Source organism: Perissodus microlepis, chromosome 7 (assembly GCF_051167445.1).
Source record: "Perissodus microlepis isolate ML-2025 ecotype Zambia chromosome 7, ASM5116744v1, whole genome shotgun sequence".
Classification (NCBI taxonomy): domain Eukaryota; kingdom Metazoa; phylum Chordata; class Actinopteri; order Cichliformes; family Cichlidae; genus Perissodus; species Perissodus microlepis.
The window spans coordinates 530,001-550,093 of record NC_140467.1 but is presented as its reverse complement, the minus strand read 5'-3'; the positions used below and the strand labels follow the sequence as shown (position 1 = coordinate 550,093).

Below are 20,093 nucleotides of genomic sequence, written 5' to 3'. Positions count from 1 at the left end.
CGTATTTTTCAGACCATAAGCTGCTCGGGACTATAAGACACATTAAGCGAAACACAGCAGTCAGATAAATCAAACTTTATTCAACTCATTCTTCTTGCTTCCTCCACTTCAATATTATTGAATATTGATTCATTAATGCTGTATTCTATCACAGCTGCTCTGTTCCCATGTTGTTGCAGTATATTAATGACTAACCTCGTATTGTGGATGAATAATCTCAGTTGTTCTCCTGACTGAAGTTTGGCCCGTTTACAGCATCCTGCCATGCGATTGCATTTGTCTCTAACCATCAGGAACCCTCACGTTAACTTTTATCGAGTGGAAAAAAGTTAGCGTTCATCCTCCAGCTTCACTGTGTTTATGTTATGCTAACATAGCTGTGTCGTTAGCTACCACGTAGCACATCGTTATATACCAGCTAGCCCAACTTCAGTAACCCTACAAACATCACTGCTGTTTAGTTTTCTGTCTTCATTTATGTTGGAAGTGACAGCAGAGCTGTACGTTTGAATGCTTCAGAAATCTGTCAGTCAGAACATGCTATATCATGTTTAGGTAGCTAGCAAAACTAGCGAGCTAACTTCCTGCTAACTTCTAACTCTGTTAAATGTAATAAATCCTGTTTTCATGGATGCCTGGATGTTAAACTTAATTGTTACACCTGGTAAAGCAGCAACGCTGATCATTTTATTACAGATGAAAGAATTTAGACAGTTTGTAACTCTCAGTGATGCTGCAGTGTTCGTTGACTTTGGGACATGAAGGGATGGAGTTTAGGACCCAGATTACTCCCAGATTTACGAGCACCTTAGTCCGACAAATACAACAATAACGACGGCCGCTTGCATGTTCGACAAAAAAATTTGCTTTGGTGTGTATCTGACGGACGAAAGCCAAACCAGTGTCACACCACTGAAGTGGCACCATTTTTACAAACCAGTTCTGGTTCATCCGCTTTCCCCCTTCCCATTCTCCATTTCCGCCATGCTTTTTCGGCCATGTGCGTATGAAAACAAAGGCACTGCACATGCGTGTTTTACCCATATTCTATCGCGATATTTTATTTTCTTATCATTGCCTAACACCATAAGAAAATAAATACCGCCATATCATACGTGAACGGTATGATATGGCGTGTGTGAATAAGACCAGAAAGATGGCGATCAACTCCAGAAGGAAGAGGATGGCGACACGACCTATGTCTGTCCTCAGACAGGAAGGTGATGTCGTGTCTGGGCCCAATGCTTGGATGTGCCCATCGAGAACTGAGAGACCAAAAAGGAACGAACAAGCTCTGATTTTTGAGGAAGCTGAGATCCTTCAGTGAGTTCTGCAAAATGTTGACAGGTTTTCTGTCACTGAGTTGTGGAAACTACGACGTACTCTGCTGTGATGTGCTGGGGAAGCAGCGTTGGAGCTGGTGACACCGGCTGATACTTGGCATGAGCCATCAAGATTTAATTATATGTTTATATTATCCACTACTAAGAAACAATTAAAGGACCACTTTGAAAACACATCAGATGTCAGAGGGTCCTGCTGATCTCTGTGCTGATATGGACGGTGTTAGAAACTGGAGCACGCAGCGTCACTTACAGGAAAACGATCAACCTTCTGCACAAAGGGCTGAATTCAAAGGAACCCCCAAATCAACGTAAAGTAACGCAGCATAATGTTGCACCTCAACATGGTCCTCAGTAGTTCGTATGGCCCCGTGTGCTTCTGTGTGTGCCGATGTTGGGCCATGCTCCTGACGAGACCATGGATCTGACATCGAAGCATCATTCCCAGAGGGGATCTACTGGATTTGGGTCAGGCGAACACCGGGGCCAGTCGGCGTTATCAGGAACTGACCGCACTGTCTCGCCACATGAGGCCGGCGTTGTTGTGCACTCGGAGGAACCAGCAGCCACTGCACCAACGTAATGTTTGACAGTAGTTTAGGGATTTCATCCTGATACTTGACAGTAATCAGGATGCTGTTGTTCCTCAGTGAGTATGCTCAGTGCCTCCCCTACACCGTCACTGACCACATGCTGAACGATGTTACGGGCATCCCCCACGCCTTATCAAGACCCATGTTTGCCACATGTGCTGGTGGCGGACCTGCCTGTTCTGGTATTACGGCAGCCAGGCTCCATGGTGCTGCACAGTGGACACAGGGCTCACTAGAGGATTTTGGGCTCATGAAGTCTTCTTTCTGATTGGTTGGTCAGAGACATTCACACCTGCTAGAAGTCCTTCTGTCAGGCTCTGGCAGTTCCTCCTGCTGTTCCTCCTTGGACAGAGGAGCAGATGCCCACTCTACTGATGGATGTTCTACAGTAACTGCCTTTCTCCTGGAATTTCCTCCATGCTCTCGAGACTGTGCCGGGAGATACAGCAAACCTTCTGCCAGTGGCATGTATGACTGAGCCATCTTGGAGCAGTTGGACAACATTTGCAGCCTTTGGAGGGTCCAGGTATCATGATACCAGCAGTGACCCTGACTCCTGTAAGAGCAGTCAGAGAAGATGACGATGGGTAAAAGTGACGTCACTGTAAAACCTCACCTCACCAACCCCACCAACATCCTAGAAGTTTAACTGATTTGATGCTGAACTCTGGTTAAAATGTTTTCCTTTGACTTTTGTTTTTCAGCAGTACATTAAATATAATCTGTACAGACTTCCTGTTAAAGATGATTGTTTGAATCAAGCCGAGTATGTGGTTATCAGCGCACCAAACGACTCGTTCACAGCTGAAACAAAGTGACAGGAAAGTTTTTCAAAACAATTTTCAACAACCAGCAAAGTCAAAGTCATTTAGAAGTTTCTACCATCTGCTTCTTTACAACTTTGATGGCGTCTATTTTAGAAGGTGAAGGGTCACGTTTGACGATTCGTGAAATATCCATAATCACATATTCTAAATCTCGGGTGACCGCTTCAGTCCATATGAGAGGCTGATAGCATATTCATACTCAGGTCTACAGGCCTGTGTGCTTTATTAGAAAAAACTGTCATGAATATCTTATAGGCTCCTAATGCTGTGTGATACGTTAGGATCTGGACACATTAAAGTTTTAAAGGCACATTAGATTGGCAATGACAGAAGGATTAGGAGAACGGCGTGGGGGGCGTGGCTGTAAAAGAAGAAGAAAGTGAGTTAAAAACATTATAGCGGTGGTTTATATTTGTGGCTTTATTTAGTGAATGATGTCACATTTCCTGCTTGAGCTGGCAGGTCACGCGAGCAAGGACCGCAAAGAAGGAAGCAAGGCGCCATTCAGAAGACCGCAAGTTTGTGGGAGACGCTTCTCGCTCACGTCACGTGCTCTATGCTGCGTGCTCTATGCTGCTGCGCGCTCCTTTTCAATAATATATTATCTCTGATCTTCAGTGCTGTTGGCTGGAGGCTTTCTCCCTTCTAATATTGCTGAATTGCAATAGAGTACTTTTAGTTAGTCCCTGTTCTTCCTCTTTAGTTGATACTGCTGACCTATGAGGTCTACCTCCCACCTGAAACGGCCCTTGTGTGTGTGCTGCTCGGTGCTGCGTCCGTGTCAGTGTTTCACATATGAGAGGTCATGACCCCGCAGCCTGGAGTACACTTGTCTTCATCTGATTACATATTAACAGCCTGGACACACGGGCGCGGTCGTTGTGGGCGACGGGTCCTTTGACCCTCGGTAAAAAGCGACGTGTTCTCCCAGCGGACACCCCCCCTTCATTAATACAGACACCCACTGTCTGTCTGTATTTCCCTGTCAGCCCAGCAGTGTCAGGTGTTTCTGTGTCGTCCTCAGGTAAACGGCTCCAGGAGTGGGTGTGTGTGATTCTGTGCCTCTTTCTCTTCATCATCAACTTCTCTTTCCTCCTCCTGCACTTCTCCACCGTTCACATCTACAAGATCGTCCTCGGCATCGGTAAGCTGACACTCACACGAAGTCACTAAACAGTGATGGCTGGGATTTTGTATGTAAATGCTAATAATCATTTTTCATGAGTTCATGTACAACTCTAATCAAGTTTTTGTAATTCTCTGTCCACGCCTGCATTTATGCAACAGTCCTCGGAATAGTGACGGCAGATTTTGCATCGGGGATTGTGCACTGGGGAGCAGATACCTGGGGGTCGGTGGACATCCCTGTTATTGGGAAGGTACACACACACACACACACACACACAGGCAGGCGGGCTGTATCAAACGACTTTGAATAATTTCACATCAAATCAAGTTCATTTTCCTGCCAACCGAACTCTAAATCAGGTGTGCAGCAGCCTCACTAGTGTCGGTTCTGCTTTGCCTCTGTCAGACAGGCGGGTCGCTGACCAGCTGGTAACCACTGGTCACCAGGAAAGTGTGTAATCACTGACTAGTTGTTGCTGCCTGTCTCTGTGAAATCAATTGGTAAAGCTCCATTTCTGCAGGCCTACAGGCTGGTCAGAGAGACTGGTTGCACAGGAAAGCTCCTGGTCATTGATTTGGTTTGTCTGCAGACATTTACAACCAACTCCCCAAACGTCTGAGACCCTTTTAAACCCCTCGCAGTTGAACGCAAGAGTCTGCTCGCAGCCCAAGCAATCACTACCACGGTTTTGATACAGCAGCTGCTTTGTCACCAACTTTGGCTTCTTAAGTTTCTTCAATCAAGGTAAGTTTAGCAAATCACATGGTTCACTCGATTGCTTCTGAGTGTTTATGCAAACATTTTCCCTTCATCATTCTTTTTTCCCTCAACATAGAAGGACAAAGTCAAACTGTTCATCTTACAGCCAACCGTTTACTTTTTTCCAAGCTTGATTGTTAAATCGCGTCCTCTCTTATTTTGAGCTCCACACTTTAAACAGAGATGGAAGATTAATGTCTGCTCTTCAAAAGAAATACAAGTCATCTTTCCCAAACACCAAAATATTCTAGTAGTAGCAGCAGTAGTAGTAGTATTACTAGCAGTGACATATATTTTTGTATCTTTAGTGACCTTTCAGAACACAAAGGTCAAATGGCCCAGTGTCAGGTTATTTGGGCCTACTGTCAAAAATACCTGTATCAGCGCCCACCTGTGCACACTTTTGGAAACAAGTTTTGGCATTTTTAATATTTATTTTTTTCATTAATTGAGAAGTACCACACCATCTGTTACAGTTCTTATTAGTGGACAGTCCACCTAGCTCTGTCCTTTGCCTGTTGAGTCCACAGCGTGTCTCATCGTGCTTCTTGTACAGTCGGGGTGACTGCAGCGGGGTGACTGCAGCGGGTAACTGCAGCGGGGTGACTGCAGCGGGTGACAGCAGCGGGGTGACTGCAGCGGGGTGACTGCAGCGGGGTGACAGCAGCGGGTGACTGCAGCGGGTGACAGCAGCAGGTGACTGCAGCAGGTGACAGCAGCGGGGTGACAGCAGCGGGGTGACTGCAGCGGGGTGACAGCAGCAGGTGACAGCAGCGGGTGACAGCAGCGGGGTGACAGCAGCAGGTGACAGCAGCGGGTGACTGCAGCAGGTGACAGCAGCGGGGTAAATGCAGCAGGTAACTGCAGCAGGTAACTGCAGCGGGGTGACTGCAGCGGGGTGACTGCAGCAGGTGACAGCAGCAGGTGACAGCAGCGGGGTAAATGCAGCAGGTAACTGCAGCGGGTAACTGCAGCGGGGTGACTGCAGCAGGTGACAGCAGCGGGGTAAATGCAGCAGGTAACTGCAGCGGGATGACTGCAGCGGGGTGACTGCAGCAGGTGACAGCAGCAGGTGACAGCAGCGGGGTAAATGCAGCAGGTAACTGCAGCAGGTAACTGCAGCGGGGTGACTGCAGCAGGTGACAGCAGCGGGGTAACTGCAGCAGGTAACTGCAGCAGGTAACTGCAGCGGGGTGACTGCAGCAGGTGACAGCAGCGGGGTAAATGCAGCAGGTAACTGCAGCGGGGTGACTGCAGCCGGTGACAGCAGCGGGGTGACTGCAGCCGGTGACAGCAGCGGGGTAAATGCAGCAGGTAACTGCAGCGGGGTGACTGCAGTGGGGTAAATGCAGCGGGTAACTGCAGCAGGTAACTGCAGCGGGGTGACTGCAGCCGGTGACAGCAGCGGGGTAAATGCAGCAGGTAACTGCAGCAGGTAACTGCAGCGGGGTGACTGCAGCCGGTGACAGCAGCGGGGTAAATGCAGCAGGTAACTGCAGCGGGGTGACTGCAGTGGGGTAAATGCAGCGGGTAACTGCAGCGGGGTGACTGCAGCGGGTGACTGTAGCGGGTGACTGCAGCGGGTGACTGCAGCGGGGTGACAGCAGCGGGGTGACAGCAGCGGGTGACAGCAGCAGGTGACTGCAGCGGGGTAAATGCAGCGGGTGACTGCAGCGGGTGACTGTAGCGGGTAACTGCAGTGGGGTGACTGCAGCGGGTAACTGCAGTGGGGTGACTGCAGTGGGGTGACTGCAGCAGGTGACTGCAGCGGGTGACTGCAGCAGGTAACTGCAGTGGGGTGACTGCAGCAGGTGACAGCAGCGGGGTAAATGCAGCGGGGTGACTGCAGCGGGTGACTGCAGCGGGGTAAATGCAGTGGGTAACTGCAGCGGGGTGACTGCAGCGGGTAACTGCAGCGTGGTGACTGCAGCGGGTAACTGCAGCGGGGTGACTGCAGCGGGTGACTGCAGCGGGGTGACTGCAGCGGGTGACTGCAGCGGGGTGACTGCAGCGGGTGACTGCAGCAGGTAACTGCAGCGGGGTGACTGCAGGCGGGTGACTGCAGCGGGGTGACTGCAGCGGGGTGACTGCAGTGGGTAACTGCAGCGGGGTGACTGCAGCGGGGTGACTGCAGGCGGGTGACTGCAGCGGGGTGACTGCAGCGGGGTAACTGCAGCGGGTGACTGCAGTGCTTTTCCTGCACTTTAAATGCACTCTGAGCTGGAAGGCCACTGCCGCTGACACCTGCAGCAGGTGGAGAATGGGTTCATGTCCTGCTGACTGAACTGGAGCGTCTGTGGGATGAGAGCGGCACTGACGAGGCAGCTGATGTCATTTTCATTTATTTTATCTGTTTGTCAGAAAGCGCCTGGTATTTGAAATGAGTGCAGAAGAGCACCTTTATAAATGATAGTATTTTAAAAAAGCCTTTTTTAAAAACACGTCCAACCTCAGATCCATTATTTTTGCATCGTTCTTGCTTTGGTACAGTTTTCCTGAATAATCCCAGCGAGACAGACGGGACGGGTTTCTTTGGTGTTTGGTTTTTACAGTTGGAGGTTTTGTTAAAAGTTGGTGTCTTCGCTTTCCTGGGACTGCATCGCCGTGGTAGCAGTCGCCCCTCGTCCCCACAGCTTTGCACTTCCATAGTGACCTGAAGCTAAATGTCAGTGTAACACAAAGGGATTTCCCTGTAGGCAGTAATGTCCACTGCACTCACACACGTGCACACACGGGGTCACATGTGAGCAGTATATTGACGACCTTTCAGCGCATAGTGCACATACAGTATGCACATATTTATGTGGCTGTGTTACAGTAATCCACACACTCCTCTCAGCCAATTAGAGTAAAGGTTATCCTCATTTCATCCAATTAAAATCAGTATGATCCGGTGCAGCATGCAGATTGGTTCATGTGAACTTTGATTAATGGCGTGTGAATTTAGTGAGTGGAAGTGTGGGAGCGTTTCATCTACTGTTCCTTGTATTTATGAATTATTCATATATAAATAATGTGTGAAAAATGGAAGCTGATGTGTGAAGCATCCCTGTAAGAACCGTAGGTATTAATCACACTGTCCCACATGTTATCACTACATCATTAATAATAATTTGATATTGTTCACAATTTGATTGCAGTTCACACCATTTGTTACTTTGACTGCAAAACTGCAAACACATGGAAACGTGTTTTATTTACAAATACTTATTATCATAGTTAAATATGACCACAAACACCAGAATCACCTTAACACCTGTAATGCAATTTGTAGTATTTTTGTAGTACAAGACAGTATTTGCTGTACTTCACTGATATTAGAACGACTTAGAGATTCTAATGTGATTTAAACAACATTATATAAACATGTCTACAGCGTGATGCATGCATGTCATTCATTGTTTCCTCGTTGTCTTTCTGAGCTTTGTGTTAAACATGATGACACGTGCAGGCTGTCACACCTCATCACTACAGTGCTGCATTTGTAGACTGTTGTGTTGCAGCTCCTTATTTTTGCATGGTTAGCTACCAGCTCGTGAGTGTAACAGCTTAGAGGCTGGACGTGTAGAGCGCTGTCGTCTATCAGTGAAGCGAAGGAACGAATGATGTTTGTTTTAAATTAATTTAAAATAATCCCGTGTCTGCTCATATTGTTTATACATACAAGGTGATTATGTATTTAAACATAAATACAGATGTTTGGCTCCAACCTTAAAACCACGAACAGGTACAGATGTTGTTATGTAGTTACATGCAGTACATGCAGTACATGCAGTACTCGTTCAAATGTAACGTGTAAAATGAAACGATGTATAAATGACTGTAGTTATTGCACAAACACACCAGGAAAAAAACATGAATTGATTAATTAGCATTGTTGTTGTGTGTAAATCAAATATGTCTCTGCTCAGCAGCCTGCTGGATTTCAGGCGTGAGATTACTGCCAGTACTTCAGTGTAATCTGATTAGCTGCAGCACCGACAGTCTTGACTTTGATAAGATAAGATAAGATAAGATAACCTTTATTAGTTATCTTATCTTATCTTATCTTATCAAAGTCAAGACTGTGTGATGTGAGGATTTCTAATGGTTCGTGTAATTTGGGCTGTACCTAATGTATGTCTCTATGTTTAGATGCTACCTTAATAATATTTATTTGATATGTGCACTGTACTATCAGATGATGCTGAACAGTAATTTTAGGATCCCTGTGTTACTTGTTGTGTTTGCAGAAGGTATTATTTGGTGTGATGTTTATTTCTAATGTGGCATTTATTGAGGTTTGGGGTAGTTACTGGGACCAAAGGCACAGCAGCAGTCACAGATTTGCATGGTGTGTTGGACACTGTAGGAGACCTCTAATAAAGACTTTAACTGGCAGAGAAGAATGGACCTTTACGGAGAACAGAGGGCTGACAATAGTCTGCTGGAAATAAAGCGTCCACCTCTGCTGTATTTGTGAGGCTGAGAATAAAGCCGGCCCGTGCTCCCGGTTAGCGTTAGTTTGAATATCAAACACGAGCGTGATTCAGAACACCTGAGGCTAATGGCGGCCGTATTAGAGCGTTAGAAGTTGGCGCTGTCCTTTATTTATGCCTTCTGTTATTTTATTCTGTTTTGGCTGATGTATGTCCAGTTTCCTGTCGCCTCTACCTGTGATGACCTGTGTAAACATGTGTTGTCTGTACTTTATGTACCGCTGATCTCCAAACTGTTCAACGTGTCTCGTCTCAGACCTGCTCTCACTGAAGGTCATCGAATTCATCCTACACATCTCATGGCACGCCTTATATTTCAGACTGTGGGTCGTGTTTTTGTGTCACTGCTGCGCTCCTGCTGATGTTGAAAGTGTGGTAGCTGCCTGATTTAAACCGACTGAGTTATCATTCATCTGCACACACACGCTTTTATTTGGACTTGTGTAGCTTTAGAATTTTAGACCCAGTAAACGTCTGTGGGTGGGAGCAGCTGAAGAAGACGTTTTTCTTTAAAACAGGTGGTTTGATTAAAGACTTTATTCAAATCAAGGTTTTTATGGCAGTTACAGTAACAAGCACTGCTGTTGGATGCTAGAATTAGTCTGTGTGTCATTAGTGAAACATGGGGCTTCGTGTGTTTAGCTACAAAGTAACAACAGTCGTCAGTTAAGGAATGCGTCAAAGTAAGGAAGCTAGTGGAGTCAGTCAGTCAGTCGCTGTCCTCATGGAAACGTAACCCGCCAGTACCCACTGTACTCTGGAGTACATGCATCATATCAGCATTTGGCTTAAAAGAAAAAGAAAAACTGGAGTACAAACTTGTGTATGAACACATTCAGAGAGCGCATTATGATGCATGCTTCTGTCCACATCACAGTTGGAATATGTTGTTGTTCAGACAAAATAGGGCGAGAATTATTGCACAAAGTACACTGCGAGGTTGTAGCTCTCCAGGAGAAATTGTGTAACACCAATTTGTTCTTTCTGTGAGAAAGCCTTTTCTCTACTCAGCAGTGCTAAAATTGCAACACTAGTTTAAGAAGTGCTCGACAATTTCCCTGTAGCGTTTCCACATTTCCTTTAGGAGGCTTTCTGTCGTCATCGTGTCGTTGAGCTTTAATTGACTCAACAAGGATTTAGCAGTCCTCTAATGACACCACTTTGAGGACAAAGTCACGCTCATTAGTTCCCAATGATGCTCGATTCACACGGAAATTTGCCAGATGTGCTTACAGTTTTGGGATATATGTTTTAAGATCCTTTCTCCCGTCTAGTTCACTTGTGCAGTCATATTTTAAAAGCATCGCTACTTCTGTCCTTGTGTCGTTAACGAACAAATCTCTTTCAAGGCAACTCTCCAGTGAGGCTGATTGGAGCATTGAAAGAGAGTTAATTGAATGATGTAAGTCGGTTCTTATTTAAAGGACAGAAGGAGGAAAAAAGAGTGCGATATTAAAGGATGGTAAGGTTGGGCCCAAAAAAGAGAGAAACTAATAAAAAATACAGCAGACGAGGTTGGAAGGACAAAAAAAGAAGGGGGTGGAAGGGCGTGTCCGTCCAAGCAGTGGGACAGCGGCGGTTGCTGGGGCGATGGGCGATGTGAGCTGGTGATTAACGGATGTCGTGCAAGGCAGGCCGTTAAACGGTGTGGGATTAGAGGACACGCAGCGACCGGTGGCCCACCGTTAACTGGGAGCGCCCGTGCCGCCCCTCTCGGCACGACCTCTGCGGCTTAGCCGGCCTTTCATCTAGCTGAGGGCTGCGGTGAGAGGAGGGGGACGATGGAAGAGGGGAGGAGGGGGAAGCAGCGGTAGAGAAGGGAGCTGGGCACGTAATTGTGAGGATATCAACAGATAGTTTCAGCGTTTGCAGTGGCACCTACCGACGATGTCTGCTGATAGGCGTGTGCGATTGTTTCGAGCGGCTAACCCGACAATAATGAGTTTTCACGCTGATGTTTCCACGGCTGCACACAAACACGCACTCGGATAAATGCGCACTGTGCACAAACACATGCAAACCTTCCTCTTTTTGCTTTTTCCACACAGAGAAATAAATTACCTTTATCCTCTGTGTGCATGTGGGTGTGTTTCTTTCTGTCCTCTTTTGTGCTTCTGAGATTCAGATTCAGTCTTTCATTTGAGACCCCCATGCTCTCACAGACAGGTGTCTGCCTCTGCACAGTGCTGCTGGGGTTTGCTGGGTGTGTGTGTCTGTGTGTGTGTCTGTGTGTGTTCTAAAGCACACATTTTTGAATTGGTGGGGTGTCCATGGGTCATTTATGTGTATGAGTGTGTTTGCACAAGTTGACTGCTGTTCTGTGGTTTATTAGGATGCTGGATATGAGCTTTGGGGTTGCACAGGGTGCTCGGCACCACTAAGTGTGTGTGTGTGTGTGTGTATTTGATCTGCATTGGCGTAAAGAGGATAAACATTGTTTTGTGTTGTGGTTTAAAGTGAATTTAAATTCATTAGAGGAACCCAACAATGACTTTCAGCCTGTATGTGCATGTAACTGTAGCACCTTTATTTAGCACAGACTAGATTGGCTGTTTACCCTGTTCCATTCATTTGTGTCCTGATGTCATGATTGTGTTATTAATACGCTGTTATCTCAACGTCTGAGCCTCTCAAAATGGTTCATGAATAAAATTAAACCTTTGGATTAAAAGTGTGCAGTCGAACCAAATCTTGATTTAACCTCCGCTGCAGAAACAAAACTGCATAAAAATGTCATCGGCCATAAACAAATGGACTAATTGTCTCTCTGACATGAAAACGAGCAAACAAAAGAAGCCAAAGCGTTTAGGTGACGCTGACTCACTCCCCGCCGTCTGCACAGCTTTGCAAACATATAAAAATGACAGCTGCTTTTTCTCACCTTCATCTTCCTCCATGCTACGCTAGTTCTCCTGCTAGCTGTTGCTAGTTACAAAGTGCATACAGAACAACATATAACTGAAGTGGATGGATTGGCCTGTAGATTCACTGATATCCGCACTTCTCAGTCAGGATCGGGCGGATGTGCAGCTGCTGAGGCAGGAGCAGCGAGCAGAGTCTAGTTTGGGATCTGTGTGGATTACTTTGATTTGGAAAGGCCACCACTTCAGTATTTTTCATTTCATATAAAAATAAGATAATGATGGTTTAAATAAAGTCCTCCCTCTAAAGCCAGTTGTTGTACGAGCAGAAACTCGTCAGAGCTTAGACTGAGAATAGTTTTATTCTTCTTTTCTTTGCAGGCATTTCTTCGACCATTCAGGGAGCACCACATCGATCCGACTGCCATCACTCGCCACGACTTCATCGAAACCAATGGCGATAACTGCATGATCCCCATCCTACCGCTGGCTCACATGGCCTACAGGTTCCTCACTTACACACCAGGTAAATCACACATGTGCTTATACATAACCGACTGCAGAGGCACACAGATTTCTGCACTATTGCAGTCACTGTTTGAGCTGTGCTCTTGTGGCTGGGCGAGTCAGTTTCCTGTAAATATCTGCTAGCAGCTGTGGGCATATCTTAGATGTGATAAAGGTTGGTCAATAACGAGAACAGCAGTTCTGTAACCAGTCTGCACGAATGCCACCATCTATCAGAACTGGTGACCTGATGGTCAGTAGGGTCCTTAGAACATGGGCGCTGCTGCTGATGGAGGACATGATGGAGCACGCCATCCCCTAATCTAACTGGTGTTTAAATCAGCATGAATGTGACGGATAGGCAGAATCTTGGCACACGTAGTTTTAGTGTCAACACTAGACTAGAAAGAGCTAGGAGCTCCTTCTTTGCTCCATCATATCTTTGTGCCCACTATCTCTGTAGTAGTAATGTCTGAAAACAACCAAGAAAAAAGAGGAGTATTTCTTCAGTGAAAGAAGAACGGTAAAACGACGAGTGGAAAGTCATTTTAGCCCTTCTTTCAGATTGGATGAACCAAACATTCACCAACCAACCAACTGGCTGGGATTTGTTGATCTGATCAGGTGAAGGAAGCCCAGGATGGACACAGACAGCTGCTGTTTGGAAACCTCAGTGTGTCATAGCCTTAAATATTTTTCTTTTGCTTCCTGTGTAGAAAAAAAAATCATCATTGCCATTCTTATTATCCTGAGAAGCTCGAGGGTGTAACATTGTAGAGGTTTGAGCTAACTTCCTACAATTAAACCTCAAACTTCAGAAGGTCAGCTACAGTGTCAAACAGTTTGTAGCTGTGCCTTAGTACTGCAAGGTGCCAGACTAATGGAAGTTAAGGAAAAGCATAGGGCAGGTGATCATGTGCACTGACCTTACAGCTGCAGGGCAAGAGGTGGGAGGGACTGGAGGAGGAAGATCAGCAGGAGAAACTGAGCAAGCTGTTATTGAGGAGGTGACATCTCCACCTGTCATGTCTACACTACAAGTTGAGCTGAAAGGTCACTGATGGGAGGAGCGGAGGGGAGTTGACATCCGTTAGTTGGGTTAAAGGCTAGGTTAGCTACCGTGCTGTGAGGTTAAGCTGCTCCCAAGCATCTAGCACTGTGCATGTCTGATAAAGTGATAAACCGAGGTAGCTGGATAGAGAAATAACAAAGTACCAGTGTAAAGTCTGCACTGTACTTCATTCATACATTCAGAGGAAAAGAAATGCATGCACGAAACAAGTCTGTTTCTATTTGTTCAATTCTATTTATACTAATTTATTTATTTATATAACAACAGTCGCCTGTTATTGTAAGGTCGACCCTACAATAACAGATACAGAGAAAAACCCAACAATCACATGACCCCCTATGAGCAGCACTTTGGCGACAGTGGGAAGGAAAAACTCCCTTTTAACAGGAAGAAACCTCCAGCAGAACCAGGCTCAGGGAGGGGCGGGGCCATCTGCTGTGATTGGTTGGGGTGAGAGAAGGAAGACAGGATAAAGACATGCTGTGGAAGAGAGACAGAGGTTAATAACAGGTATGATTCAATGCAGAGAGGTCTGTGAACACAGAGTGAGTGAAGAAGAAACACCCAGTGCATCATGGGAGTCCCCCAGCAGCCCACACCTATCGCAGCATAACTAAGGGAGGATTCAGGCTCACCTGGTCCAGCCCTAACTATATGCTTCAGAACATAAAAGACAACGATCGAGTTGTTACATTCGCATAAAACCCTAAATACTACTACTACTACTACTACTACTACTACTTCTAGTACTGCTGATAGTACTGCTGCTAGTACTACTACTCCTGCTTCTGGCTGTTACTTTTAGGGATCGCCACAGCACATCATCTACCATCTACCTACCTCCTTCCTGTCACACCAACCCTCTGTATAGTCTCCTTCACTACATCCATGACTCTGTGCACGTCTGCTCCTGCCTGGCAGCTCCATATTTAACATCATTTATCCAGTATAGGCCATATCCCTCCTGCGCACACGTGTTCAGTAGTTTTCCAGTTCTTTTGGGTACCTTGATACTGTGGTTTCTCGGAGCATAAACATAAAACTTTGATTTGATGGCCTTTCTTAAACAGTCCTGTGTCATTATTATTTCAGCAGGTGTTTGTGAGGGTCTGGTAAGTGTTGATGTGCAAAACATCCCTTTTTAAAAAGTCTCTATTCAGAAGAAATAAATGCTTCACTTCTTCAACGAACACAATAGCATCATCGTACGAGTCTGAGAGGTTGTGGAATATGGAGCAGTTTAGCTTTCCTAACTTAGCTCTACTGTGCATGAGTGAAATACATTTGAGTTGCTGACATGATATTAGAGATTAGATGTAAAACTAACCAGAAATGTCAAAAGAAAGTAAAGGTTAAAGTGTTATTGTGTTTGACAGGTGTAAGTATCTGTAAAAGATCATCGGTACGTTTAAGGGGAGTCAGACTTTAACAAATCGTCTGAAACCAAAAGAATGAAAATGTTAAAAGTTCAGCTGCTTGTCCACAGGAGGGATCCGTGAATGAGGCGAGAGGGAGGAGAGATTAGAGGCAGCAACAGTGAGGTCCACTTGTAGGTGACATCCACACCTGTCATGTCACACACCACAGGGAGTCAAGAGGTCACCAAACGGATGCAGTGACATCCACACCTGTCATGTCCGCGCCTTAAGAGGTCGCAGCTAAGCGTTCGAGGGCGAGAGCGCACGGAGAACAGAGGAAGCGAGAGAGCGCGTGGGGGCAGCGGAGGGTCGCGTAGCGGTGAGATGACATCTAAACCTGTCATGTCGAGCTCCTCGCAGCGTCAAGCGGTCACCAGACAAAGACGGAGACAGAGGTAGACGGGGAAATCTGAAAAGCGCGAGGTGACATCTCCAGCTGTCATGTCTGCACTTGAACTGGGGTCAAGAGATTGTAGTTTTCACCAAAGACAAGGGACAAGGAGACGGACAGAGAGAGGACAGCTGTAAGTCACAGAAAGACCGAGAGCTATCAGCTGACAAACCGGACTCACACGTTCATGGAGGCTGTGCGCATCCTCATACTGTTCATGCACTCATTGTTGTCAGGAATGTTGTGCGCAGCTGCTTCTGTGTGAGTCCTGACATGTTTGTCAGCTGTCAGCTCAAATCAGCGCTGATTCCGTAAACAGTTTTCAGCTACCGATGACAAAGTGCTTGTTATAGGCGAGTGCGTGGCTGCGGTCAGGACGTCTGATTAATCAGCTGTAGTGTTATCAGTCCACCGGTGTCTGTCGTTGTCTTTGGGTCGGCGTTTTCATCAAAGGGGACGCATGTCCAGCTGCAGTTAGTGCGGGACACCGGGATAGCTTTCCACGATCGAGCGAGGCTCGGCGAGGCTGAGATAAACATCTTCCTCTGAGCCCCCCTCCAGTTAATCCAACTTTCTTTTGATTGGCTGCTCGTTGTAAAACAACGATTGAGCGTCTGTGCTCGCAGTGCTGTGCGCCTGACCAGATTAAGTGTATCCAATCCTGCTGACATCACAGAGGGCCGAGAAAGGAAAAAAAGACATCGCTAACCCGTTCCTGTGATTTATGTAGTGTTGTCACTGAGTCAGCATCAGATACTTTTAATTTCACCCTTTACTTCCAAAAGCTGCACTGAAAGCTGTTTTTTCCTTTGTAGCACCACAAAGAATAACTGAAACTCTTCAACATCATTTTGTAAATGCACGGCTCATTAAACGTTCAAATGTGAAATCAAAATGCACATTTTTACAGTTCTCACTGAGAGGAGAGATTCGGAGGTTTCCAGGAGTTTTACTGGTCTGCTCCTGACATCGGACTGGGCTGCACGTGGAGTTTGACACTGTCGAGCGTGATATTCAGAATAAAGATGGTCACTTGTCATTTAACATCTCAGCTAATGTCGACTGTTTGATGGTGACTCCGGTCCTGTTAGAGTTCAGGCTGAGAATGAATAAATGGGACTCTCATTCCCTGTAAAGCAGCAGGTTACCTCTTACTTGGTGCAAATTAACATCACACCAGATATTTATCAACAAAAGTACTCCATATTTTTTGAAGTGCTCTCTCATCCCATTGGTTGGCAGCTTTCAGTGACCTTTTATTGTGTTTCACTGTGACTTTGTGTTACCGTCGTTCCCCAGCCTTCGCATGCAAAGCCAGCAGCGCTCGGGTCGCTCCCTCCATACCTGTGCAGGTGTGACGTGTATCCTGAGCCCGTTTAATGATTCATAGTTACGGTTAAACACCAGCAGGAAGTTAGGTGCTCAGTAAAGAACAGGAAACATGGCCTCGTTTCCTTCTTTGAGACTGTTGACTTCCTCACCCCTGACCTAGTGCCTGCAGTGTGGCAGAATGCAGTCATCTGTTCGTCGTCTGATTGGAAACATCATGCTAACCATTGCTAACATCTTCTTTAGATAAAGTATGCTTCATCCTCTCCTTTCAGCATCTCTGTGGGAGTCCTGCTCCTTCATTACACTGAACACTTTGATCAATTATTCCATTAACTTTCCCTCGTCTTCTTTCTTTGTGTCTGCTGTGTCACCTTTCAGAGGCCTTGCTGGAATCCTACCCCTGGGATTGCTACGTCTTCGCCCTGGCGGTTTTCGTCACGCTAACCAATCAGATTCACAAGTGGAGCCACTCCTACTTTGGCCTCCCGCGATGGGTCACGCTGCTCCAGGACTGGCATCTGGTGTTGCCACGGAAACACCACCGCATCCACCACGTGTCGCCGCACGAGACGTATTACTGCATTACCACCGGTATGATGCTGAGCTCCGTATCAGAGGGGCAGACGTGACTGCAACTGTCTCGTGACAGGACGGTCACTCGTGTGTCCGCTCAGATCCCAGACCCTTGACGTTCTCGTAGTGTCGTGCAGGGGAATCAGCCCGTGTCTCTGTCAGGCTGTCAGATATACGATGTGAGGCTGAGTCTTATGAATGAGAGATTATGGAGCAAGGATCAGTGTAAAAACGTTGGGACGTCCGGCCCCAGATTGCCTGTTATTCACAAACCTGCCGTCCTCCCGGCAGCGTGGGATACATGCTGAATGATGCCGGGACAGGAACACAGCTGGACTGTACAGTCGGCATATGTTTGCATGCATGTGACATCGTCCGTGCGTGAGCGAGCTCGGCCTCCTCGTGCACCGAAGAACAGATCATGTGACGCCAGACGACCAAACCCCTGAGTAATGTCCTCCCTTTATTTTTACATCTATCAGCAAACCCAAACCGTCCTCGTCACCCTCGACCGTTTGTCAGTGCGATCGTCGTGGGCGGCCATTTTAGATCGCCATCGTTGAAGCTGCAGAATAATTTCCCGTGCAGCTCTCTGCAGATTCGGATGAGATGGCGGATGTGTCTGTGTGATTCTTATAAATAACTAAAAGAAAGCGTTTGCGTGCGCGTGGCTCTGCAGAGACGAGGCCTCGCTCACAGATTCAGTATTCTGCCTGCATCTGGGTGAGAGGGGGAGAGAGGGGAGGATACTCGAGGGGGGATTCAGCTTGTACATCACCCTGCGCCCCAGTGGACGACAGATGTGAGTGTGTGAGTGTGGGTGAGCTGAGGGGGGTGGCAGACTTGTGTGTCTGTACACACACACTGCGTACATCTGCATACTCCAGCATCTGTGTGCTAGTCTCTTTGACCTTCTCTTTGGTTTCTAACCTGTGTGTGTGTGTGTGTGTGTGTGTGTGTGTGTGTGTGTGTGTGTGTGTGTGTGTGTGTGGTGGGGTAGAGGGGCCCACGGGGGACGGCGACGGCCCCCCGCTCCCCGAGCCCGGCTGCCTGGGCCTGGCTTGGATTCCGCTGGGGCTCGCCTAGTTGCCTTTGTGCTCGCCACCGGCTGACAATCCCCATGTATATTTAATGCTAACCTGCTGTCTGTTCTAACAAATAGGACTTCACAGGTGGGGGGGGGCTGAGGACAGGGGAGGAACGGGGGAGAGGGGGGTAGGAGGCAGGGATTTGGAGGAATAAAAAAGGAGGAGTGTGTGGTGAAGGAAGACATCGAGCGAGAGACAGCGGAGAGTGAAATCAAACACAACCTCTGGCTGCTTCAACGTCTTCCAGCCGAGAGAAGGTCACCGCAGGGACGCGCGTGCACGCATCCCTGCAGCTATTGCAAGAACCCTATGCAAACACATCACACAAGTGCAGCATAAGTACACAACGTCCGTGTGGGTCTTTGTGCTGTCTTCGTGTCTCGATCGACTTTTAGAGTTTAGATACGAGTTTGTCTTTGGCTGAAATGATGAAATGGATTTCATCTCAGATGTGACGGGACTGCGTGCCCTCTGCATAGGCATGTACATTGTTTCACAGCAGTCACGTGTACTCACAGACTACTGTACAGTCATGCATGCATTCATACTCCGTGTACTTTGGCCTGCATCCATCTGTAGCGTGATAGTCTAAGAAACATTCACAGCTGTTGTGTCGACACTGTGAGCGACGACACTGAGAGCGACGACACTGAGAGCGACGACACAGAGCGACGACACTGAGAGCGACGACACAGAGCGACGACACTGAGAGCGACGACACAGAGCGACGACACTGAGAGCGACGACACTGAGAGCGACGACACTGTGAGCGACGACACAGAGCGACGACACTGAGAGCGACGACACTGTGAGCGACGACACTGAGAGCGACGACACTGAGAGCGACGACACAGAGCGACGACACTGAGAGCGACGACACTGAGAGCGACGACACTGAGAGCGACGACACAGAGCGACGACACTGAGAGCGACGACACTGAGAGCGACGACACTGAGAGCGACGACACAGAGCGACGACACTGAGAGCGACGACACTGTGAGCGACGACACTGTGAGCGACGACACTGAGAGCGACGACACAGAGCGACGACACTGAGAGCGACGACACTGAGAGCGACGACACTGTGAGCGACGACACTGAGAGCGACGACACAGAGCGACGACACTGAGAGCGACGACACAGAGCGACGACACTGAGAGCGACGACACAGAGCGACGACACTGAGAGCGACGACACTGAGAGCGACGACACCGTGAGCGACGACACAGAGCGACGACACTGAGAGCGACGACACTGTGAGCGACGCGACGACACTGTGAGCGAGCATGTGTTTCCACGTGTTCCCACGTGTTAATAGGACTAAACATGTTCAAACCTTCACCCCTGTAAATGTTGTCAGTGCATAATCAGGTCAGAGGGGACAGGAAATTACACGTGGAGGAAAAAAGAAGGAAACAAAGAACCTGAAAAGACGATTTTCGTCATTTGGCTACTGCCACTAATTCAGTAGATCTTCAGACTTGACATCCACTCACCGGACACGTGATTAGGTAAATGTGCTGCTTGACTCCACAAAGTGCTTTATACATCAGTCCTCTTTTGCCCTCTAAACTGCCCTGATACTTCGTGTGGTGGATTCAACAAGGAGCAGGAAACATTCCTCAGAGATGCTGCCGTGGTCGTATCTCCCTCAGGGTTCAACATGTTGTGCATTCAGCGATGCTCTTCTGCATATTTTGGTTGTAATCGGTGATTATTTG

At 47.4% G+C, this 20,093-nt stretch overlaps 1 protein-coding gene across 1 annotated transcript in view; it reads left to right on the top strand.

Moving 5' to 3' along the window:
- Positions 1–20,093, top strand: part of peds1a (plasmanylethanolamine desaturase 1a) — a 44,634-nt gene that overhangs the window by 23,508 nt on the left and 1,033 nt on the right. The window contains exons 2-5 of the mRNA XM_084932664.1: positions 3,788–3,907; positions 4,051–4,142; positions 12,372–12,516; positions 17,089–17,301. Coding sequence (XP_084788790.1) covers positions 3,788–3,907; positions 4,051–4,142; positions 12,372–12,516; positions 17,089–17,301 — 570 coding nt within the window. The remainder of the gene's footprint in view (positions 1–3,787; positions 3,908–4,050; positions 4,143–12,371; positions 12,517–17,088; positions 17,302–20,093) is intronic.